Here is a 24,958-nt window from a genome sequence, read left to right as displayed (position 1 = left end):
CCCGCGGCCCCAACGGCCACCGCCTCTTCCCGCGCGGCCTGGCCCCGCCCCGCCCCAGGGCGGCAGCGCGCGCTGCCGCGAACCCGCGGGCTCACCCTCCGCCTAGCCCCGCCCCCCGCGTGACTCCCGCCCCGGCTGCCCCCGGGACCCGCCCCCCCGCGCGCGGAGCCGTTACGGAACGCGCATGGAGCGGTGTTTTGTAACCTCCTTCCACCTTGCGCCCGCCCCGCCGTGACGTCGCGCCCGGCCAATGCGAAGCCCGCCTGGCGGTCAGGTGACGCCGCGTTTTATGTAAGCCGGCGGCGGGGCGAGGGCGCGCGGCGGTTCCGCGGAGACGTTTGAAAGGGGGCAGCGCTGGGCGCGCGCGCGCCGCCGCCTCGAGGCGCGGGGAGGGGAGCGGGGCGCCCGTTGCTGCGGGCTGCGCGCACCGCCGCCCCTCGCCGCCGGTGTCTCGGCGCGGAGCGGAGCCCGGCGGCGGCGGGAGCGCCACACCCCCGTGCCGCAGCCGGGCAGCCGATGGCGTTCTCGCCTGTGGCCGTGGGCTCAGAGGTGGCGCCGGAGCCGGGAGGCAGCGGGAGGCTCGGCGAGGAGGCGGATGGCGAGAGGGAGTTGCTGCTGCGGCTGGGTGAGAGGCTGGTGCCGGGGAACCGCCTGAAGGAAGTGGTCGGCTCCTCGCTGGCGTCGCTGTGCCTCGGCCCCCTAGCCGGGCCTCAGCGCCTCGGGACCCTCGTGGACTGCCTGGCGCTGAACTACCGCCTGCGGCAGGGCCCGGGCCGGAGCCGGGACCGCGGGGCCGCGGCGGAGGGCGGCGGCGCGGCCGGCGGGCCGCTGCGCTGCTGCGGCTGCCGCAGGTTCCTGAGCGAGCCGGTCACCGTGCCGTGCGGGCACAGCTACTGCCGCCGCTGCCTGCGGAGGGGGCTGCGGGCCCGCTGCCGCCGCTGCCGGGACTGGCTGCTGCCGGCAGCGGGCACCGGCCCGGCCGCTGCCCCGCTGCGGACCAGCGTCGTCCTCAACCAGCTAGCGGAGAAGTGGTTCCCGGGCGAGTGCCAGAGGGCGAGGACCGGCGGCCGCCTGGAGGAGCTGCTGGCCCAGGGCCGCTTCCGAGAAGCCCTGAGCGCCGCCAGCCAGGCTCTGCGAGCGGGTAAGGCTTGTGGGGAGCAGGGCGGCGTGGGGGGGCCTGCGCTGCCTCCCTGGCCCGGCGAAGCTCGGGCCCCGCGAGCCCGAGGGGGAACCAGCCCGACGTGGGCGGAGGCCGCCAGTGGGCGGACTGGGCTTAAAAAGAAGAGAAAAAAAGTTTCGTGGAGTTTGCTGAGAGGGTTCAGGCGGCCTCGCCGCAGTCCCCTACAGTGGAGGGAGGCGCTGTGGCGTGCGCGGGCCACGCCGGGCAGCCGGGCGCGCCTCAGCGACCTCGAGCAGCGGTGGGGCGTCCCGCGCAGTCCCCTCGGGTCCTCTTCCTCGTCCTGTTGCGGAGCTTGTCTACGGGAGAACTTGCGGGGTCGGTTGGGTTCGGTCTGTAGTAGCGACTGAGCCGGGGCCAGAGAAATTCCGTTGCTGTCTTTAACCTTGTTTCCTGGGAGAGACCTATTTTCGGTCTCGAGTGTCACCAAGACAGTTCCCCGCAGGCCGGGCCCCGTTGCATAAGCCGGCGGGCGTGGAGGGGGACAGGTTGTGTAATGGCCGTGACATCACGGGTGGGTGTGGTGGAAGTTTTATAACGCGGCGCTGCGGGAGGGTGCGGGGAGGGGGGGCGAAGGCATGTTCCCGGAGTGCTACCCGGTGTGTGGTGCCGTGCAAGCCCGCGGTGTGGTCAGTTTTTGCAGAGTTCAGGCTCGGTGCAGGGAGTCGCATTTGGGTGATTGATATACCTGGACTGATCCGGTGACAAGTTATTCTGGGGGTTTTAATACTTGGTGACATATGGGGCTGCCACTTCCAATTTTACCCATTTTGCTTCAATTAAGAATTTCAGGAATTAATATTTTTATAAATTACACTGCATTTCAGTTTTCAGCTATGAAAAAAACAAAAGTTTGTGTAAGTCTGATTCTCCTAATCAGTCCTGGGAGGATATGTCAGATTTGGTTCCAGAATAAACGTGTTTTCAATATAGGTGAGATTAAATCTTAGATACTTTTTGGTTGCCAGAGTGCTCTGTAGGATAGATGGGACCAAAGAGACTGATCTATTTTTAACCTTGGAACTGTAGGAAGTAGCTTATTCTTCTCTTTGTGTGTTGTGAAATATACAGAAATAATGTGCTGGTTATTGGTCAAAGGTTTATATGGATTCTGTTTCATGGTTCAAGATTGTTTTTTAAAGGAGTAAAAGAGAAAACTAGTAGAATATTAATCAGAACACTGCTTAAATCTGTTAACTCTAGTATCTTTTCTATGGATTTAGCAGTACCATAAGGCTTTATAAATCTATGGGACAATTATTTTGATTTTTTTCTTTTGTGAAATTACATCTTTGTAATTGGATCAGATTTGTAATTTGTATCAAAATTACATTTTGATAAAGATCCTGAAGAATTCCATGAAGTAGTGTATAGATTTTCATTGAGTGTGAGTTTAAAGAGTTAAGGGCTTAGAACTTCAAGTTTCGGGTGATTTGAGGCCAATGGGGACCTGATTAAAAAATGCTTAAGGTTTTGTTGGTACAATTTCCCCTTTCCTCTAGAGCGTGAATTCCTACCAACACGTGGGAATGGAAAAAGCATACAATGAGAGATAAATCATTGATGTACTCTTTCAGAGTTCCATGATTGCTGGCTCCTCTCTGCTGCTTCTTAGTTACAAGCTTTTAACTGTATCTGCACTAATGTAAAACTGAAGCATCATCATTAAGTCTTTATTTAAATAGCATCTCTTAATAATTTCTGTTCCAATATCTGAAAGATAAACTACTGATTAGTGATTTGCCATTGTGCAAAAGTTACTTTTGAAAAACATGAGGAATGTTAATATTCATATTGATAAAATATTTCTTGTAGGGGGTTGAAATGAAATAGTTTAAAGGCAGTCTGTTGAATTAAAATCCAAATATAGCTTGTCTGTAGTTAAGTATCCTGAAAGACATTGCTAATGAACTAATAGTCTTGAGTAAACGGGCTTGGGAAAGATCGGACTTGTTCTGACTGGAAGGGACCTTAGGAGGTCTCCAGTCCAACCTCCTGCTCAAAGCAGAGCAAACACTGAATTCCAAGCAGCTTGTTTAAGGCTTTGTACAGTTGAGTCATGAAAACCTCCAAGGATGAAGATTCCAAAACCTCTCTATGCAGCCTGTTTCAGTGCTTTAATAGTGAAGAGGTTTTCTTGTTTCCTTGTTTCAGGTCAGAACTGCCCTTTTTTCAGTTTGACTGTCTCTTGTTTTCCCTCCATGACCTTCAGTGAAGAGTCTGCTTCTGTCTTTTAGGTGGCTTCTTCTTGGGTACTGGAAGGCTATTTGGTTCTTCTGAAGCCTTCTGATCTTTCCACTAAGCAAGCCCAGTTCCCTTAGCCTTTTATAGGTTGTATGTTCCAACCCCAACTGCCATGGTGGCTCTATTGCAATAGTATTTATGAACATGGTATTATAGTCTTATAGGTTTTCTATATAGTAAGTGCAGTGTGTTTCTTATGTTGAAAAATTCAGAGTATTTTCTAAGAAACATATAAATAACCACACTGGCTTACACCAAAGATGGTTCGTTTATTGGTATTCTCTCACTGATGGTAGCCGGAGCAGATGCTTTGAAAGAAGTATGTAAAACCTGGACATATTAAGTGCTTCTTTTCCTCCCCTTTTGTGTACTTTCTTATTAATGTAATAACTGCTACGTGCTTTTTATTAAAATCACTTATTTCTTTGGATATACTAGATGTGATTTTTATATTTATAATATTTGAGCTACTGAAACTGAAAATTCAAGCACAAATTGTTCCTGCTGCGTATTTATTCTTTGGTATAATGAGTCAAAATAGTTTTGCATTCTCGCTTTAGGTGGAAAACATCAAAATAACTTCTGAAACATTGCCAGATAATGTTTTCAAAAGTATTAAACTTAGAAATTAATTTCTGGTTCCAAAAGTGGATAGGTAAATTTTAATCTTGGTCTAAATATTTGCAAGACTCAGTTTATTTGCATTGATTATTCATTAGCAGTGTTTGTATTCAGCAGCAGGGTTGTGGTCCTAGTTAAACTCTTTTGTTTGAACCTTTATTTTGTACCAGTTCACTTAGAACCATGCTTTATTCTTTGAAAGACAAATGGACAGACTGTCCACCTGCTCTAGATTTAAAGTGACATTTCTAGCTTCAAATTTCCCTTTGCCTTCCCCACAGGAAACAAAGTTCTGAGTTGCTCAGGTCTTCTCCTACGTGTAGCAGAGGTCTGAAAAAGATGAGCTCATTCTTTTTATGTACAAATAAGTGGCTTGTTAGAGGGCGAAGCCCCACATTACTGCAATCTCTGAAGAAAAGACTGTTTATATTAACTGTTGGACACTGAACAGTCAAATACAAAAAATCACTATCTGAAGAGTTTGATCAGAGCCCCTGTCTTACTATAATAGTCACAAAACCACAGGAAAGCGGGCTTCAGAGTTGTAGTTGCAGAATTGCATGTCTATTAAGTTAGGCAGACAGTTTCCCAATCTTCTGTTAATACACATTTTTTTTTATGTCTAAAATAGAAAAAATAATTGTTTGATGGTTTGGGAAAAGCTGTCAATTCAAAACATAATCAAAACAAATTCTGAGTAGCTTCAGCTGTGAAATAGTGTTCCCCCCTCCCCCAACTATTTCTTTTCCATTGAGATCTTTTACATGTAGCATTGTGGATCAAAAATACAAAGCAGTGCTTTGGGATACATAGGGACATTGACTAATCTAGCTTCTTGCTGGAGCAGATTTAAATGTAAAACAAGCTAACGGTTGGAAATTGTGAAAGCTTAAACTAGGTGTTTAAAATAGACTAAGACACTAAAATATTGAAATGATTTTTACCCACTGTGAAGTCTTACTGAAACAAACTTAACTATTTAATTTGAGTATCTGGTTACAACAGACCAATGTTTGAGTTGTTCAATACCCTTTCAGTGGAAGGCACAGATGTACTTAAAAAAAAAAAAAAAAAAAATCAAGAACAGGGAATGGTCTACTGATTTTTTCCAAGTAAAAATTTTGTATTGTGAAAACCATTATTTTAATTGAATGTAGGTGGCTCTCTTTAGTGCAGTTGCTTTTCTGAAAGTGCAAAATGCTGTATTTTGAACATGAGAACATGCCTTTACTGAATACACACTAATGTTTTTTTTCTATTGCAGAAGTTCTGTTAGTGTAACTCCTTACAACTGGGCTGCCAGCTGGTGTTAATGGCTATCTGGTATTGCCTATTTATTTTCAGACAACATAGTGATAAAGACTTCTGATACTTACCAGATGATGTCACTGTAAAAGTAGCAGTACTGTATCTGGCAGGGGTTGGGCTTTAGAAAAACAAATGCTAGCCTAAACAGAACTCAAACATTTGAAAGCAAACCTAGCTTTTTAATATTCAGATTTTACAAGTGAGATGAGCTCCCAGATTTGTGTGTTTTAAACAGATGCACTGTAAAACTAAAATTTATTTAGTCAACATCTGTCATGGAAGTGTTGGGCAGTATTTCAGTCTGTCAGCCACAGTTAGATTTTTTTTTTCAATATTTACTTGTTGTTACCAGAAACATCAGAGATGATCTTTAGCGTGAAAGACATGAGCTTAGAATTATTTCACTTTTCATCCAAATGCTTAAAGAGTGGGAGGAGCAAACCTTATGGCAGTTATTGACAATATGATACAGAAAAAGTATATTATTTTTGTCTATAATGTTTATGATTTTTTTAATGTTCTATAAAAGCATATCTAATTAAAAATGCTGTTTAATTCTATTTTCAGATTCTGGTGACTTGATGCTAAGAATTTACAGAGCTGAGTCATATGCTGGCCTCCAGGAGTATAAAACAGCCATAGAAGACCTAAATTTTGTTATTTCTAAAATGCCAAATTGGCCAGAGGTAAGTTGATGTGACGGTTTCATTTTTCAAAATCTGTGTTTTATCTATGAAACTAATTATAAATTATACTTGCATCAAGTTAAGGAACTGATCAGTTAATACTTTGAAGTTTTGTACAAATTACCTGAACATTTAGTTTAAGAAAACACTTAATTCTGTAAGATATGTAGATTACTAAAAAGTGTATTAAACCAGTCTCTTTCCTAAGACAGACTATTAGTAAGTACAGCAAAGCTAGAATGAGTGGATGAATACTGTGCTTCTCATACTGACATGTTATTTGTCTGTGTTAGTCTTTGGCTTCGTACTCGGGAAAGATTTGTGTGTGTATGGCGAACTCATCCACCTGGAGATGTTAATTTAGTCCTTATAAAAACATCAAGTATTTTTTAGCTCGTAACACAACATAACCCTTTGTCAATAACCACCTTCTTAAGTGGAGCAAAACGGATGTCTTGGGAAACATTATAAAGTATTTTTGTACTGTCTACGGTTATTTGATAGCTCTTTATTTCTTTATAGAAAGAAATTTTTTGTGTTCTCTTAAATATCAAATATTTATTAATTTCAGCTTAATGTTACTGACTGGGTAGCTGGCTGGTTGAAATCATGCAGCCAGCTTCAGTTGCTTAAAGGTGAAACTTCTGAGGCCTGTGTTTGGTAGGTTGAAGTAAGGGAGTTTTGAAATTTCTTACACTATCTACAAGTCACTCCTTTTAAAGCTTTGTACTTCCCAGAAGAGTTATATTTTGACTATATTTCCTAAAGTCAAAGCGTTTTTGATATTACCTGTACCTTGAGAACATCATGTTAAATGAGTGAGCACTGGTACCAGTCAGCATTAGAATTTTGGCTTTATGTTAAGTTAACATTCATCTCATTTTTCAGGTTTAATTGGTGAAACAGTGTGTATAAATATGAAAACAATTTTCTTTTTTCAAATGCTATCAAAGAATGAAATATATTTGGCACACATACTAAACCCCTTTGCAATAGTATTGGTTAAAAATACAAATGTGTTTGGGGCCTTTTTTTAGTGGCTCCAGGATTAGGAGTTGAGGTAGTCTGTGCTGGTATAACCTGCAATGTCTGTGTGTGTGTGTGTGTGTGGTGTTTTTTTCCCTGGGGTGGGAGGTGCTTTTTGTTGCTTTTTCATAAGGACACTGCTCTTTGGCTTGGAAGATTTCCTCCTTTTGGAAGGCTTAGAGAATCTCAGTGGGAACTGAGCTTTGCAAATAGTTCAGGCAGCTGGGGAGTTGCTGGCCTTCCTGATTGCAAGATACTGCTCATTGCAGCACTGGCTGAACTCTGAACACAGCAAAAGTGGCTGGATATTGCTGAGGAAGGGGAGATAACTACTTCTGCTTGGTTTCTTCTGTGATCAGCACTTCCATGACTTCTGCAAATTCAGAAGAGCATCCTACTTTTTCTTTGTTTTTCAGAATTGGCGGTATTGCTTACTTTTCTAAATGTTTGGAAAGAAACCTTGTGTCACTTAAATGACCTTGGTTTGATAGATTGCTTTAACAATTTTTATCTCTCTAGGAAGATAAGCAGTCTCTAAGAGGAGAATTTGCATGCTTTCATTCTTCAGGATATCTTATTGCAGTTGCCCACATGCATCAAAGGAGATGTATGGCCTCATCTGACAGCTTTGTTTTAACAGACTACTGTTAATATTGGCAGTTCTGTAGAAACTGCATTGATTTTTTTCTTTTAATTCAATTTTCTTAATTGTAACATCCTATGATGTATAGGTTCATCAGCATTCAGTGGTGTTTCCTTTTTTTTAATAGAGGAAAATAATAAACATTTTTTCTAACTGGTACCTAGTGTTCAAGAATAAAATGTGGTTGAAAAATAATTATACAAGTGCATTGTTTTATATTGAAGATCTAAATTAGGATATATGTAAGATGTAAGGGATGGATGGTAGTATGGTTTGTTCTGTTCATAGTTAGTCTTTTCTTGCAGACTAGAACCATAAGGCTTTTGATATAAGGCAAAAAGGGTATCCTGTGTAAGCTATCATACAGGGAAATGTGATAAATTTCATTTTATGTCCCCCTTCCCTCCTCCAAAGGCTCATGAAAGGAGAAATTAAGGCCTGGTGTGCATTTAATGCTTGGCGGGATTTTAACCCGTTGTGTAAACCAAAACAAATTCACTGGAAGGAGACTAATGCTAGCTTATCCCATGGCTCTTTTAAAACAATGTAGGGGATTTATATTGGAGAAGGCATGTAGATCTTCCACATTCTGCATAGCTGAGGCTTGCTGAAGAGGTACATTCTCTTTATCATTTAGGCTTCTAATTCTAGCTTTGTTGTAATGCCTGTAAGTTTTTAATATTACAGGTCTACATCCTCTCTACAAATGTCATTGTTATCTGTTTTTCAGGTCTACTTCCAGAAAGGAAAAGTGCTGCATGACTCTGGCTTTGTAGGTGATGCCTTACAACTATTTCTACAGTGCTTAGCCCTTGATGAGGATTTTCTTCCAGCCAAGCTAGAAGTAGAAAGGGTAATTTGATATATCAAGCTGCATTACTATTGCTCTGGTCTTTATTCCTTTATAAAGCTCCCATTATGATAGACTCTGAGCATCTGGCAGTCTTCAGTGCATACAAAGAAGGCTCAGATGGCATTTAGATTACTTCCTTTCAAGATACAGTGTATTGTGTTGAATAGATAGTCCTAGTGTACCAGTTCTAAATATATGTTCCAAAGTACTTATGCCTCTGAAGTTACTAAAGAAAAATACAGAAGTCTGGAAAGCAGACAGCAAATTTAGATACTGTAAACAGCAGTCTTCCATACCCAGAAGCTAGTTGTATTTCTTTATTAATAAAAATATATCATGAAGATTTTTCAAAATATAATGTCTACTGCTGAAGAGGTGACTGTTCTAGTGGAAAAGGACTTCTAGATAAATTTGTTTCATTACATAGATTTGTAGCTTTTTGCCTGTTCAACTGTTCTTAGTTGTTACTTAAGTTCTGTTCACGAGGATAACTTCATGTAAATTAATTCTTATTTTTCATAGCTTTATAATAAAGCTATACCTAAATCCTTTTTCATTATTATGAACACTCAGCTGTTTATATTCTAGACATTGTGTGATGTGCTGTCACCAGAAATTTTAGGAGAGAGTCTGAAGGAATCTTCTTGGAATTCACCACACGTTCGAAATAAACCTTTTATACTTGGTTCTGAGGTGACTGAGTCTTGCTGCAATTTACAACTTTGTCCTGAGCAGGTAACAAACTACAAGATAACTTTTTCTTCTTTGGCTAATATGCAAAATTAAGAAGCTCTGATGCCCTTATTTGTCATACGTACTTTCCAACCTAAATGCTGATTTTCTGTAATTGACTATGTTGGACAGAAAATAATTGTGTTTTAGGAGTAATGTACTTTCATTTGGAGCATTAGGCTCCTCATTCCAGTAAACTACTTATTTCAGATCTCAATAACTTCAAATAAATTATATACTTTACTTTGAAGTAAATGGAGGCTTTTGATTCATTAAAGACAAGCAAATTTGAGTACTGTATTGACTTGTCAGATTCCTCTAGTCAACTAGTGAACTAACAGTGAATGCCAGTTTGGCTTATGTTTCTTTCCATGGTTATGTCTTATACTTAAATCTTTATGGTACTCTGTATATGCAGTTCAGCTAATCTTATTTTTATAGAGTTTAGGAGAATCAGCAATACTGCAGCCTGTCAGCGGAAGCCTAAGTCGTGCACAATCTGCCCATGCTCTTAACTCAACAAAAGATCTTGCCAAGGAAGATGGCTTAAAGAGAGTATCTTCTGAACCTCTTCTCTCTGGCCAAGAAAAAAGTGTTTTCTTGAAAAGAAAGCTTTCCTTTTCAGAGCACGATACAGTTGTATTTGAAGATGGAAGAAATAAACATAAAAAGCAAGGAGGTAAACAGTCATGTAATTTGAAATTTAAAGTGTTTATTGTGTTCTGTCTTTGAAGTAGTAATTTTTGTCTTCCTTTTCCTCAGAAAATACAAAAAGGGACACAGCACTGGCTTATGGAACAATTCCGGAGAATTTGATTGATGTGTCCGATTTTGAGTGTTCTCTGTGTATGAGGTAGTGTTTTCTTTGATTCAGCATTTTAACTATAGATATTTGGCCATGTGTCTCTTACATACATGAACTGAGGCATTTATGGGTTGTAATGAGTCCCAATGCCATTTATGAATAATTTTCAGCCTTTCTCTGTCCCAGCAGTTAAATACTTAGTGTCACTTGCTATAGTGTTGTATAATGCAGCATTATTTAAATCAAGTTGCCTTTTAAGTTAAATTTGGTAGTGTTAACTGCAAACACAAAAAGGACAGTGTCTTTTGTAGTTAAGTATTTGTCCTGTTTCAATAACACCAATTTTTTTTTATTTTGAGAAGGCTAATGCTTAGATAAATTGCCTGTGTTTGAGAGCTGTCTAAAATTTAGATACTTCAAAATGTCAGTCTACCTAAATGTCGTTGATATATTTGAGAGCTCTTATTAAGTCATCTTGTTGTGCAGAGTGTATCTTATGTATGCTAAATTTGACATAATTATGGAAATAGTATGTTTATTGCTATTATATCAACTTAGATTATTAAAGAATCGGTTAATTTTGTGTATTCTGAATGTAATAGGCTCAAAATCTTCATATATTGGGATAAATGATTATTTGGAATATTGAAATGTGTTTGCATTAGAAAGCATAAAAAATTAGAGGTGCAGTGTTAAAGGGAAACAAACTGTAGTAGAGGCATGAAGAAGCAGCATGAAGAAACAGGAGATTGGTTTTTCTCTGCTTTTTAATGCAGTTTCTTATTTAAAGTTTAAATCTTTAAATGAGGTTGGTCACTGACTTTTGGCCAAACACAAGATTGTTGTGTTATCTAATCTTTAGTAACTTTGTTTCAGACTGTTCTTTGAGCCAGTGACAACCCCTTGCGGACATACTTTTTGCAAAGGTTGCTTGGAACGGTGTTTAGACCATGCTCCTCAGTGTCCACTCTGTAAGGAGAGTTTGAAAGAGGTACTGTTTCTTAGTGGAACTTCTAAAGACAAATCTTATTGGCTATTTCACTTAAAACCAACAACTTGGATTCACTTGGGTCATGGATTACTGCTAGAAGGGAAAAACTTGAGGCAGACTCTGTCAAACAAGCTGATCAGGTTTGCCTCAGGACCTCAAAGGTTTTTGTTTCAGGGATTGTCTACTTCATTGGTATGACTAAACTTAGTGTTTTTAAACTTTCTTACCTGTTTAAAAGACTCCCCTGATAATTTCTGTAAACTTTCCTTTTCTGTATGGCTGTATAATCTGTGAAATCAATTGTATTTCTGTGCTTACTAGAAAAAGAAACTTTAGATACAGGAGTTGTCAAACTCTTAAGAACTAGAACAGAATTTTCAAATATTAGAGTAGGTGTGAACTGGTGAAATAAAAACTTTAAAGCTGTAGCTTTTCATGGCTTTAAAACTCTTGTTAGATCATACTTCATGTATTGTTTTAATTGAAAGCTGTATTTTCTTAAGTTTTGTGTTACTATGTAAGAAAAGAAATATTAATACATTTTTAAAACATTGCTTCCAGTACCTAGCAAGCAGGAGATACAGTATCACAGAACTGCTGGAAGAATTAATAATGAAATATTTGTCTGATGAGTTGCATGAGAGAAAAAGAATTCATGCTGAAGAAACTGCTGAACACTCAAAGTAAGCTTGCTTTCTTTTACCTAGAAAACTCGAGAGATTAGTATGGAAATTGTTTTTGGAAATGTTTTATTTTAGTGGTTATTAATAATGGAATATTGTAGACTTATGAAAGCATATGAAGACCTATGCTTATCTGGTGTCTCAAATGTGCATTTCAGAAACTGAACAAATGCTTTTAATTAGTTCCAGAATAAAAATCCATGCTTTGATAATGTGAGGTTCATAAGAGTCCTCTATAAAGTTTGTGCCCTTTCATTTCTTTGTGTGAGCACTTAAACAAGGTTTCACTTTTAGCTTTGTTGCTGTTGATGGAAGTATCCTCTTGAATTGGCTGCGGTCTCTCATATTTCAATTTCTTTCAAAAATATTCATGATAGACCTTAATACAGGTTTGATGAAGAGAAATCCATCTCTTTTTATTTTGTAATATTTAATAGATTGCTTTAGATTTCTAAAGCCTCGTGTATGTAGGTGTGAATGCTGGAGAACTGTTTTAAGCTACAGTTCATGCACAGCAGAATCCTTACATTAAAATTATCTTTTTATAGTTTGAAAGACAGTAAAGTAAATATGTTTTAATGTTTTAATACTAACTTATTTTGTATGGGATCTGCTATATCAACTGTGCGTGCTTAAAAAAAGCTTGAAAACCTATTTTGTTTTTCAACTGGTTGGCCTTGCCTGAGACACTTGCAAGGTAAAAATCATACCCTGGCTTGCATCTCCTGATCTGGAGTCTATCCTTGAAAGTAGTACAAGTGGTGACTTAGTTACTGTCGTATTGCTGCTATTTTATTGCTGCTATTTGTTTTCCTGCACCACCACCCCCAACACAAAACAAAACAAAACATTGACTAGGCAACTTTTCCATTATTAGTTACTATCCATTATGTATTTAAATCAGTACGCAGGGGTTCAGCTGCTGTTCATAGTACTGCTTTTTATTGTTTATGAAACTTACTATAATGTGCTTATTCTGGATAAGGTGCCGTTTGGTACGGGTGCTTTTTGACCTCAGACTCAAACATAATACAAAAGTGTGCTTTCTTGGTATAGTTTAGTGATCAGATTTTAAGCCACTCATTTCTTTTTTCTTTAAAGCTTGACCAAGAATGTTCCAATGTTTGTTTGCACTATGGCATATCCTACTGTGCCTTGCCCTCTACATGTGTTTGAGCCGAGATACCGACTAATGATTCGCAGAAGTATGGAAACTGGGACTAAACAGTTTGGGATGTGTATAAGTGATTCTCAAAATGGGTAGGTTTGCATTATCATATCATGCTCCTGCTCTGTTATGTTTCTTTTGATTTTAAAATAAAAAATACCTTCACAGGAGTGTGTAGTTGCATTCCTGACGAGGTCTCTTTTCTAGTTTTGCAGATCATGGATGCATGCTGCAAATTAGGAATGTTCATTTTCTGCCTGATGGGCGGTCCGTTGTTGATACAGTTGGTGGAAAGAGATTTAGAGTTTTACGAAGAGGGATGAAAGATGGTTATTGCACTGCAGACATTGAATATTTGGAAGATGTTAAGGTATCCAGAATGCTTTCCAAATACTTAATATTAGTTAATATCTGAAGATTTATGCTTGATGTTCTTGAGGACTCTGTTTCAAATGTTTAGGTACCCAGACCACTAGAAGATAGTCCCAGCATGTAGAAGAAATGGAAATTATTATTACAAAATAGTAAAACAATGACTTTTTGCTTGTTTAAACAGACAAAACTATTTGAACAGTAGTTTGAAGTTCTAACTGTATATAAGATGAAATATCTTGGTGACTTCTGAAATGAGACAGTTTGGCTTTGCATGCTGTTGAGAGTGTGTCTATACTTCGAGTATTTACTTATTGGAGTTTCACAGCCATGGAGTTGTCATTAGAAGTTCTTTGGTTTGTTTGTTTGTTTTTTTGTGTTTTTTTTTTTTTTTTTTTCATGATGTTTGTAAAGCAGGAACTCATATGTGTTTATATACCTCACTTGTTTTTCTTTACTGCCTTAAACCAAATACCTTCATGTTTAAAGCGATGAAGTCATTCGCAATCAAGGTTGAGAAAAATGCAGGAAACCTGTGTTAACAAAATTGAAATGAAATGTGTTATGGGGTGTGATTTTTTTTAACTTAAATATTTTAGTAATTGTATCTTTATCCATAATGTATTCTTAACATTCCTCCTTTAGGTTGCTGATGAAGAAGAGCTAAAGAAACTGAGAGAACTTCACAATTTTGTTTACAATCAGGCCTGTAGTTGGTTCCAAAACTTAAGAAACAAATTTCGCACTCAAATTCTTCAACACTTTGGGCCAATGCCTGACCGTGAGGAAAATATACAGGTGAGACGTCACTTGATATCAGTTATTAATTGCTTATTTTATAAAAATAAAAATCCTGCTAACAGCTTAAAAATAGCTGCTCTTCTACCTTTAGAGTAAGTAGGGCTACGTGGTGTTTCTGCTCAAGCTATCTCATGAGGAACAACAAAAGGCAATTCTGTTACTGTTATTTCTGTGGGCAAGGATGTTATGCTTCTGTATAGATAAAGCTAGTAAAGTAGCTAGTTTGAGTTTGCTTGAGCTGGTTGAGCATCAGTAGCATTTTAAAGTGTTGGTTTGTGTAAAGCCATTAGAATTGAAATGGAAGAAGCTGAAGAATGCTCCAGTATTTTTTTTCCCATGTGACACACACAGGCAGTAATCTATGGCAAAGAGGTGATCAGTCTTTCCTGCCAGACTAGTGCCATAAACTGCTGCAGCTGTTAGGATTTGACAAATACTTACCTTAAGCTTGAGGAATTAGTTGAAGCAATTCATTAAAGGCTATTGTAAGCAATTAGTAAAGGATGGTGAAAATTCTGGGAGACTGGAGGCTAGAGAAGGATAACATGCAGGGGGAGCTCCACTTAAAAAAGGAGCACAAAGGAGATCCTGGAAGGTTATAAATAAGAAATTATGTTTATGGTTGCTGAAAATACATTGAAACTAGCTAATCACTTAATCTTTACAGTTTTTAATAGTTTTACTTTCAGAGTGGAAGATAAATACAAAGCAGAAGCCTGTGAAAGTCTGTCTCATCCAATCTGCCGCATATTTTTAAGACTATATTAGGTGATCTGGGAGGACTGCTGATGAATGCTTTGGAGGCCTCCAAATGAGGAAGCAGCCAGCATATGAATTCAGAAGTGATTTCAGAACACTTCTCTAATTTAAAAAAAAAAAAAAAAAAAAACCCACAATAACAGGATTAAAAAAATGTCTTAGGGAAGAGGAGGAAGTACCTGAAGACAGGATAATTAGCTAAGCAGCAGTATTGCAGGTGTGTATCTGAGATGCAGAACATAAATGTACCAGCTATGTAATATAGATGAAAGGGGGGAGATATCCTGGAGCGTATCAACAAGAACAGTTTTGTACTCTTTGGAGATATGTCACTGCAGAGCAGACAGGGTGACCTCAGCAGAGGAGTATTATGCCCAGTTTTGGACTGTATAGTTCAGGCATGATGTAGAGGTTTGAGTAAAGAACAGAGAAGTTACAAAATGTGTTTTATAAACTTAGGAGTTCGAAGGAACTGATCTTCTAGTTCTGCTCTGTCTAGGAAATATTGAGAAAGGGGTGGAATGAGTAGATGATTGCAGAGGTAACCTTAAAATATGGTAAGGGCCACTGAGAAGAAAATGTTTGGTTTCAATATTCAGGCCTCAAGAATGGCATGACAAATAATGGATTTAGTTTGTATCAGGGAGACTAGTTAATGACTGTCCTATATTTAGCCATCCTTTTCTAAGAGCTGTACATTTCCTCTGTCTTTATCTTAAAAAAAATAATAATTATAAAAATGCACACCCACCCACAAGCTAAGCTTTGTTCAAGCTTAGTTAAAGTATACTTTATTTGACTTCTAAGTTGGGGAAGGATCAGAAGTCTTTAGGATCTCTTCTGATCCTATGGATCTGTGATTCTCTAGTTGGTATCACAGTTTAACTTACTTTTCTGACAACTTTGTCTTTTTGAAATCTTTATCATGTTAGTCAGCTGTAATATACTGGTTATGAATAACTTACTGCTTATTTTTAGGCAATGCCCAATGGTCCTGCTTGGTGTTGGTGGCTTCTAGCTGTTCTCCCGGTGGATCCCAGATACCAACTCTCAGTTCTCTCTATGATGTCTTTAAAAGACCGTCTGATAAAAATCCAGCATATACTCACGTATTTTTCTAGAGACCAGTCCAAATGACTAACCGCCTGGGTCTTCCTGAAAAGCTATTCTGTTCTGGTTGTAGTAGCAGCTGGAATTTTTGCTGCCTTTGCACATCTAGCGCTGGTTTGAGAAGTGTAATATGGAACTTCTTTTCCCTTGCCCCCAACTTCCTGAACCACATGGTTCCTTGAATGCACACTTTCTTCAACTATGAGAGACCACTGATACTTGCACAAAGTCAATCCAGCCAGATACTTTCTTTCACATTATCTACGTTACAATTTGCACTATGTAGAAGAGAACATTTTGAGACTTGATTTATTTTCGCCATTGACTTTTTTAAAGCTGTGGGAAGTGCAGGACTTAAGGCTGACAGTCCAAGTTTACAACATTGAAGAGGTATTAAGGGTTTTGCAAATAAGTTTGCCTCATACAATTGTTCTGTTGCTATTTGCACAATTGAAACATAGTATTGAATGTCACTGTTGGATATTACTGCTCACGTTGAATTGTCTTGACCATGAAGATGGCACCGTTTTAAGTTATCTTGTAAATGTATGTATCACAAAACAGGTGACTGTTTGAACTGTATGCTAAACTGAGAGCCAATTGTAAGGAACAGATGCAAAAAAAAAAAAAAGGTACTTCTGTCTAAAAATACTTAAACTGTGAATATGGTTTACATACTTAGACCTGTAAATGTTAAAAAGGAAACTGAAAACTAAACCTCAGTTCCAGTTACACTTTTACTGGGCTTTCCAAGCTGGCTGTTCTTCCAGAGCACACACTTAGTTTATAGAGCTTTTAAGAAACTTTGGGGTGAGTGTGTGTGTGCATATTGGGGATTGTGCATCCAGGATTTAAAAGCTTAAAGTTTTCTTTGGACTTAAGTTGGTGCAAATGTGAGTTCTATGCCTTACTCATCAATAGTAGAGCACACTGCAGTGGCAAGGTTAGCATCATGCTACCAGTAGGTACTTTTTGTAATTAAAAGTTTGCATATTTGTGAATGTCTGATACTGGCTTTCTTGTATGTAAATCATTTGTAAAGTATTTCTTAAATCCTGCTTTTGCTAATATATTTAATTTTCAATAAAAGCTAAAAATTTGTAATATTTTCAATTTCATCAGAAACTAAAAATAATTTTCATTTTCCATATGCTCCTATTCTGCAATCTTAAGTAAAGCCAGAAGCAGTTGTTTAACCTAGATTAAGGTTGTGGGCACTTCATGATTTAAGCAGTATGTGCATAATCCATTTCTGACTATAGTACTTGTCTCTGAATTTGTCAGACAGGTTTGTTGCTTGTCATGTTTTTGTTTCTACTTTGTTTAAATTCAAGGGGTTTGAGGCATGATGTTGGAATTTCACTAAACTGTGGGGAACTGTCCATGAAGAACAAATAAGTATTTCATAGGCTTGTTAATCAGGTACTCTGACTTGTTCTGTTCTGGAGTCTAAGGCTTGAGATATTACAGGCAGTTTGAAATCTGCTGGATCATTTTTAGAGCTAGTTTCTATCCAGGGTAAATTTCCCCCTTACTGTTTAAGGTCTGAATAAAGTCCTGGGTTAATGCTTGAAAAGCTTTAGTTGTACAGGAGAAGAAAGAGCCTTCTGTTTTTCTGCTACAGTATGTTAGCAACCTTAAACTTTGTCTTAGTATCACCATGATCATCTTAAGAGTGCAGGTGACAGGATTTAGGTTTTTTTTTTTCCTTTTTTTTTTCTTGCGAATAATCTGTGGCAGATATTTTTCTTGGCAAGAGCTTTAATTTTGAAGTAGAGTATTCCCTAGTCTGCTTGAAGGTTGTGGTGTGTGGGTTTTTTAAATTATTTCTTCTTATTATTAAAAACTCAAAACTGTAAGAACAGATGAAGAAATGTTGGTTGGCTGGGATGGTCCTGTGAATATAGAAAGTCTGCACCTGGAATTGAAAAACCTTAAGAGAAAACAAGCAAATAAACAAAATTTGTGATTAATACATACTGCATTAAGATTAAATACTATTGTCCAATAACTACTCCACAGAAGCGATCACTGCAGCTGCTATTGGGAATGGTATGAAATTGAAAATGGGGAGGAAAGATTAAGAGCCCTCTTAACTTGGCATTCTTCAGGTGTTGGTTTTGTGGGCCGGACTTCGCTTTGTACTGTTAGAATGGAACAGAACAGCAAACTGAATGTTGGTGTAGATGTTTCATCACATACGTTGAAGAGCGGTATCATGCTATACTTAAAATATACTTTATTTCCTACAAGCTCAATCAATATAGAAGTCTTTTTTTTTTTTAATGAGTTGATATTTTAAAACAACAAAATGACTTTCCAAATAAGACTCAAATATACATCTGAGAATGTTTATCTTGCCTTTCACAATAGTTGGAAAGGACAGTCTGTATTTTCTCTGCATTGTCTCTTGAAAATCTTGCCTTTTTGAGCTCTAAACTATTATAGTTGTGGCAACTATTTCATAAAACTGGCTTGAGAAAGATGAAGCGATATGGGCTATGCAAGTTATTGTCAATGACTTGAGGTAAAAATGAGCTTTGTTTTCAGTTGATACTGCAGATAAGCATCCTGTTCATGAACTTGTGAACTTTCATCTAATATGAAAGATGAAAGAATTTTTATACTTAGAGTACTCTGCAGACTACAAATGCAACTGTTCTCCCTGTGGACACAGGCTCATTCCATTTCAGTTTATCTCAACTGGATGATGACAAAGCACACTCAATTTTTCTACTGTATATAGTTTTGCTCTTGTGTTTTTCCTCCCTATTCTCCTTTGATTCTTCAACTGTTCAAAATGTGTTTTGCTTGTGCCTGGTTGTCATATATTAACAAGGATGCTGTTCCCCTTCTGCTTCCTACTGCTTGATGGCATCTTTGACTATAACCTTCCAGCTTTGCATAATGTGGATAAATGAAATCCTTTTAACTTTTTTTTTTTTCACATCATCTGTTTATGTTGACTGGACAAGTGGTAGTCCCTTTGCCACTCCTGCCAACTTAATGCTTGCAGGGTGAAGGGAGACTAAACCTCAGCAAATGGTAGCAGTGTGTTTAGCCCTTAGTTGCTGTAGAAACCAAGAACATGTTTAGAACATGTTACTGGTTGCTAGCAGCAAGGAAAGGCTATTCAGACCATACCAAAGCTGTAGATTCCTGAAAAATCTCGAGCTGAACTTCTTTCAGCTCTAACTGTAGAAGTACTATGCTTCCAGAATGCAACTTTTTAGCAACAGTTTTGTTTTGATTATTGCAAAGCAGTAAAAATCAGTCTGTGGTTTATTGTATGAAGTTAACGCATACTTTAAACTGTCCTTCTGGACAAGAGATGAAAATGAAACATAGCAACTTGAAAAAACTACTCTTAGAGTAATTCTGTTTTTCTGATACATAGAATAATCAGGTTACAAATATGTCAGCCAAGAATTAGTATATGTAACTAAAGTGGATGTGCAAATATGCTAATACAAGAAAGGTCGTAAACTTCACCATGAGGCATTGGATTGACTGTACTGAGATGCATCTGCCCACTGCTGGTGTGTTTTGTAGATTTTTCTGTCAAGATCCTTTTCCCAGATTTGCCAGGTCTATGGCCAGCAGTCTCACTGAAATCTTTAACCCATGGTTAGTTTCACTTTTAGTATTCTTACCTTAATTACTCTTCCCAAATGGTGTTTCTTGTAACATCTTGTGGCCCTGAGAACCAATGAGCTTAAGATTCAGAAGTCTCAACCTTTCTGGGTGTGAAATTCTGACTTCATGTTCCTTTGTCTGACATGCCTTCTACTGGAAAGGCATTGGTGGGCAAATGGAGGCCAAAGTATAACAGGATTTAAATGATCTAGCAATTGTTAGCAATAGTAAAAACAGTATAGTTTAAATGCTATCAAGTATTTTTATGTGGGTGTGGCAGGCTCTATTCTTTTTAGGTAGGACCAAAAGAATTCTAAATATTAGGCGGAAGAAAAGCTGGTGGAAGAAGTCCTTGTACTTGTAAGTGATCTTTTTTTGGGGGGCGGGAGGGGGTTAATAAGATAAAATACCTTGTACTGGAAATAACTTTCAAAACGGGATGAACATAAACCTTAAGTAGCTAGGAAACTAGTCATTCACTAGATGTTTAAATGTATCAGGAAGTGAAGATAAAGTAATAGGAAATATGGGGCGGGGGCAGAGGCTGTGCTATATTAAGACAAATGTTTCTCCAATCAAAATAGAACTTTGGTGTGACTTTGACCTTAATTATATTATCCATTTAGGCTAATATTGGCTCATTACATACAAGAACTTTCTGATCTGTCAGACCTTTGTGCTGATTAAGTTTTTTGTTTGTTTGTTTTCTTTCCTTCAAACAAGAAGAGATGCTTGGCAAAGTGGACTAGCTTTCCTCTGACATTCCCTTTTCTTCTTGCCTCAGACCTTAGTCTGGGTTACTTGTTGGGGCTACCACAGTCCAGCCTCTTTCATAAGTTCATCATTGTCTGTTTAGCAGATGTTTCAGTATATTGCCTTCTGCAGGATTCAGTTTGGGTATTTGAATGTTCTGAACTCCTGTAAAAGAAATCTTATTCCTCTCTGTAAAAAGCTTGATATTCTCAAGCATCTGTTGAGCTTTTAACAACTTTTTTGCTGTTCTGTTTTTCTCTCAAGGTAACCTCCCACTGGTGATGACATCTGTCATCAGGAGGAGAAAGAAAAGCTGTTACAATTGATTCTTTTATTGTGTTCTCTCTGTTAGGAATTCATGCAAATACATCTTAATTCTTTCTCGAATTTTTGAACTTTACCTTCTGTTTTCTTCAAGTCTGTCTCTTGCATTTCAAACATTAACAGGGCAAATCAGAAAATGCCCAATAGAATTAGACATATACACACACACACATGTATGTTATAGAAGATAATTGCATCTGACTGTTGCTGCAGTTACTTAAGGGAACAAATTGAAACAGCACTAAAATGGGAAATTGAGAGCTTCTCTTCCCATAGATCTCCAAATGCCAGTGGTGGTTAAAGCACTTCTTAAAATAAGACAGAAGATTGAGTTTTGTCCTTTTCTCACTGGGTTACTGTTCTATCCTATGATATCTTTTTCTTTCATAATGGTTTTGAGTGAACAGTTATGCTTTGGGAATGTTGCTGTAATACTAACTGTACCCTGATGAGGCTTAGATGAATAAGATGCTTATCTATTTTGTCTTGTCAAGGCCTAAGAGGTTTCTGCAGAAGCACAACAGCAGTCACTTAAGTTGTAGGGGAATTTTATTACCAAAACTATGAACCTAATGGCTTTCAATCTCATGCATCAAGTAGCAATTGCTTGAGCATTCTGAGGGTCCAAGCTGTGGATGCAAATACTTAAGCCTGAAATTATGGTGATTAAATAGCGGTTTTTACTGCAACCCACCAAAGAGTAGATGTGAAAAACCCAGCTTCATGTAGAGCTTAAGTATCTCTATAAAATTTTAAAGTTCTCTTTTTATGCATACCCAGAAACATGTTTTGATTGTTCAAAAATTCTTACAATTAATTTCTGGGTTGAGATAAAAATAAAGTTTTTTATTCTCATATGGAAGCCTATGGAAGTTTGATTGGGCAGGTGTGCTCTGAAAATGCCTGCTATATGACTATAAGTGTGACTAGAGTGCAGTGCAATGGACAACTCTGATTTTACTTAAAAAGATAGTTGAAGATTTCCTTTTCACTGTATTCCATTGCTAAATTAATTATTAATGCAATTGCCAGGGCTGTAAGAAAAGGTTTGAATGCCCCCTCTAGTGGGGCATTAGTGGGGCATTCCCCCTCTAGTGGGGGAAGTAATGTGTTTTTTGAAACTATACAAACATCTTTCCAAAAGAAGAGCTTCAGAAACAGGGAGCGTCTTACTACTGTCACTCCCAAAATAATAAATCATATCCTCTCCTACACTTATCCCCTTCTACACACTGTCACAAAAACCAATGTGTGCATTTTTTTCCTTAGAATTTAGAGAGATAATTTTTAGAGTTGGACAAAAAGCAAGTGCTACAAGAATAATTCCTGGCTGAAGAGATGTTCAGGTTATTGCCTCAGCATAAGTTGAAGCGTTTTCATTTCACAGCAAAATCTTTGTGAAAAACTTTTGTTAAATGCAGCTAAACAGCTGATAGGTAGCACTTCTGCCTTTTATACCCTTCTATACAATTCTTGCAGATATGACAATTTGCAGGATACTTTGCTTATAGCAGTCAGCATTAATGATGTATGTTCTGTTCTTTGCAAGACTAGCTGAAGGTTCAATAGTAACTTTGTCTTGGGGGAAAAAAAAGCTGAAGAATAATCTCCATGGCAACTAAAGCACTCGGTATGCTAATGTCTAAACATAACTTGGCGCAATCTTGTAAGTGATGTTAGCATAGTCGAGATGGAAGTAACTTGAGAAATGTAACTAGAGACTACAGAATCTAACAGGTGTAACAGACAAATTATCATGTTAATAACTTCTAGTGTATAGATGGAAGATTGTAGAGATGGTGATAGAACAAAGCACTGTGAGGGATAAAAAGAAACCAGGAAGAGCTGAATAGCTGACTGCAGTTGTCTATCATAGTGGTACTACAGTGGCAGGGTCACTAGTAAGCTGTCAGTCTGATTAACTGTCAGACTACACTCAGTGTAGTTACGTTGGAGAGGAACAGGATGAATAGGAAATAACAACTCTCTTCTGTAATTTCACCTTCAGGTTATGTGCTGCTTTAGAGTCAGGAGAATGCTACCACCAGGAGAAAGTGTTACACCACCCTTTGCAGTTGTTGGTTCTGCTGCTTGTAAGATTACAGGATGATCCAATTCACTTACCTAAAGAATTACACAAGTTCACTACTACCTGCATTTCTTTTCCTGCTATCTACAGACAAATAGCACTGTCAGGAACACAATTTCAAATGCATGTGGGTTAGTGAAATGCTAGTAACTTAATTAATGAAAATATTTCAGCAAGTCAGTACTCTTACAGAAATGGTATGATTCAACTTCTTTGTTCTGAAGGGCACTTATAAGTCCTGAAAAAAGGTGTTTCTTTTAGCTATAATATGATATGGTTACTTCCTGTAAATGAGAAAGCCACAGCAGCATTTAGTTTAATTTTTCCTCTCCTGGGGTAAACCTGACCCACCACACAGTAAAGAGTAAGACACTTTTTTGAAGGAAGTGAGAGAGCTTTCTCTAACAGTTAGAGAAATAGTCTACTGCTTGGTTATCTTCCAGGATATAGTGTCATTTAGTATCATCCCATGTAATCTTAGCTCAGGTAAGCTTTAAGTCTGAGTCTAACTTGCACTTAAGATCCTGAAGTTATGTGCTACAGCTGATGCTTAGTTTGTATTAGTGTACTTGTTCAATAGATCTCCATAAGGAAGCTTTGAATAGAGTAGTTTATTTGTAGTTGTAGAAGCACAAGTGTTACATACATTGAGTAACTGCATATTTGTTAAATAGGTGCTGATTCTAACAAAAGAGCTGTATGTGCCAAGACAGTCATGCCTAGATTTTCTTCTAGTATTTTGCTGCTTTATTATTTATTCCCACCTTCAGTTCAGTAAAATCTCCAAAGAAATAAAGTAAGGAAATACAGATACAGAACAGCTACAGCTAAGTGAATGAAGGGAATTTGACAACAACATATGTCCTTTAGAACTAGGGAAATAAGGTATTTAAAAGGGCAAAGACTAGTTAGAGCAGCTAGGCAACAAACCTAGTCTTGAGTGAACTCAAGACTATTCAGGTTTATGGCCTGTCATGAACAAGAAAACTGGCATTAACTTTTACCACATCATTCCAGAAAATATTGATAAGCTTTTTAAGGCAGGTATTCTAGTCTTACCAGGTTTTTCCTATTGGTATAGGATGTTGCCATTTTATTGCTAAAGAAAGCATACCATCGTTGCAAGCAAAACAGCAGAAACACTGGCTTTCATTAGCAGTCAATATGTTCAAGACTTGCATTATTACTAAAGAGTAGTGTTACTCAAAACAAGTGAAATTCTATGTAGATCACACTGAATCATTATCTTGACATTAAACAGGGACTGAGGTTAACAGTATACACTAAAAAGCAGAACAGCACCAGTTCGGAGCAACAGAAAGAGAATACTACTCCCTCATCTTTTAGTATGAGGTTTATTAAAAAGAGGGAAGAATGAGGACACAAACTTAACTGTTCTAACAATACTTTATCCTTTCTTATAGAAGAAAGGATTTTTCAGCTCATCCAAGTGTAAATCCTAATGCAAATATGCACACCATTATTGTTGTGTAACTAGTATAAGTTATTTGTTAGCTTGACTTACAAGATGCATTCTCTAAGTTTTTTGTCTGCCTGTTTCAGGGAGATCCATGTATTTAACATGCTTGATCGCAGTTTTGCCCATACCAAGTGGTTATTTAACCCAAATATCTGGGCAGCAAACTGGGCAGCTCCTTCAGGTGACAGAGTAGTAGGACAGCCAAGACCTGCAAAGACAGACAAGTGCCATTTAGCAAGTGTTTTATAGTCACAAGCAAAATACTGCTTCTTAATGGCAACTTAAGACAATATTTGTTTAAACCCTCAGGAGCTATGACTGAACAGTGTCACAGTCTAGTTCTGTAGCTGCCACAGTGGTACATGTTCTATTACTTCTCTCTAAACAGGACTGCTTCATTCCATTTTTAAACTAAAAACAGCATACCAGAAGGCTCATGCTCACAAGGAGCTAGTAATTCTGGGCCTTAGAGTCCTTAGCATCCTCAAACATCCATTCTAGTCACTAGCAAAACTTAAGTTCATGCAGGTAGCAGTGCACTACTACAATAGTCAAGCTCTTATCTACTCCAGTTGTAAAAGAAGGTATTTTTTGATCTTTGATGATAGTAAAATGCAGCTCTATAAGCAGGAACAAAAACAATTCTTTTAAGTGCCCATTAATACCAATTCCAGTTTCACAAACTGCAAAGGATTAC

General features: G+C 38.4%; 2 protein-coding genes across 6 annotated transcripts in view; one reads left to right on the top strand and one right to left on the bottom strand.

The window, feature by feature from the left end:
- The first annotated feature begins 315 nt into the window (after window positions 1-315).
- LONRF1 (LON peptidase N-terminal domain and ring finger 1) lies at window positions 316-17,092 on the top strand. Its single transcript, XM_062575622.1, has 12 exons — window positions 316-1,141; window positions 5,918-6,036; window positions 8,436-8,558; window positions 9,147-9,293; window positions 9,732-9,969; window positions 10,053-10,143; window positions 10,972-11,086; window positions 11,648-11,769; window positions 12,871-13,029; window positions 13,145-13,307; window positions 13,955-14,107; window positions 15,848-17,092. The coding sequence occupies exons 1-12, from the start codon at window positions 517-519 to the stop codon at window positions 16,004-16,006; spliced, it is 2,214 nt and encodes a 737-aa protein (XP_062431606.1). The 5' UTR covers window positions 316-516; the 3' UTR covers window positions 16,007-17,092.
- A 6,285-nt stretch (window positions 17,093-23,377) lies between these two features.
- The window catches only part of PAICS (phosphoribosylaminoimidazole carboxylase and phosphoribosylaminoimidazolesuccinocarboxamide synthase), a 42,436-nt gene continuing 40,855 nt past the window's right edge, over window positions 23,378-24,958 (bottom strand). For all 5 annotated transcript variants that reach the window (XM_062575616.1, XM_062575618.1, XM_062575617.1 and 2 more), the window contains one exon: window positions 23,378-24,469. In XM_062575616.1, coding sequence (XP_062431600.1) covers window positions 24,303-24,469 — 167 coding nt within the window. In that variant the 3' untranslated portion in view covers window positions 23,378-24,302. The remainder of the gene's footprint in view (window positions 24,470-24,958) is intronic.

The sequence above is a fragment of the Rhea pennata genome, chromosome 4 (assembly GCF_028389875.1).
Source record: "Rhea pennata isolate bPtePen1 chromosome 4, bPtePen1.pri, whole genome shotgun sequence".
NCBI classification, from domain to species: Eukaryota; Metazoa; Chordata; class Aves; order Rheiformes; family Rheidae; genus Rhea; species Rhea pennata.
Note: the sequence above shows the minus strand (reverse complement) of the source record. Positions and strands in the feature narration are given on the sequence as shown.

Bases quoted from the DNA above. Each gene is read 5' to 3' on its own strand.
- LONRF1 (XM_062575622.1), top strand. From the start codon at position 517: ATGGCGTTCTCGCCTGTGGCCGTGGGCTCAGAGGTGGCGCCGGAGCCG. The intron at 9,294-9,731 runs GTAACAAACTAC...TTATTTTTATAG, and splicing joins TACAACTTTGTCCTGAGCAG to AGTTTAGGAGAATCAGCAAT. The intron at 14,108-15,847 runs GTGAGACGTCAC...GCTTATTTTTAG, and splicing joins ACCGTGAGGAAAATATACAG to GCAATGCCCAATGGTCCTGC.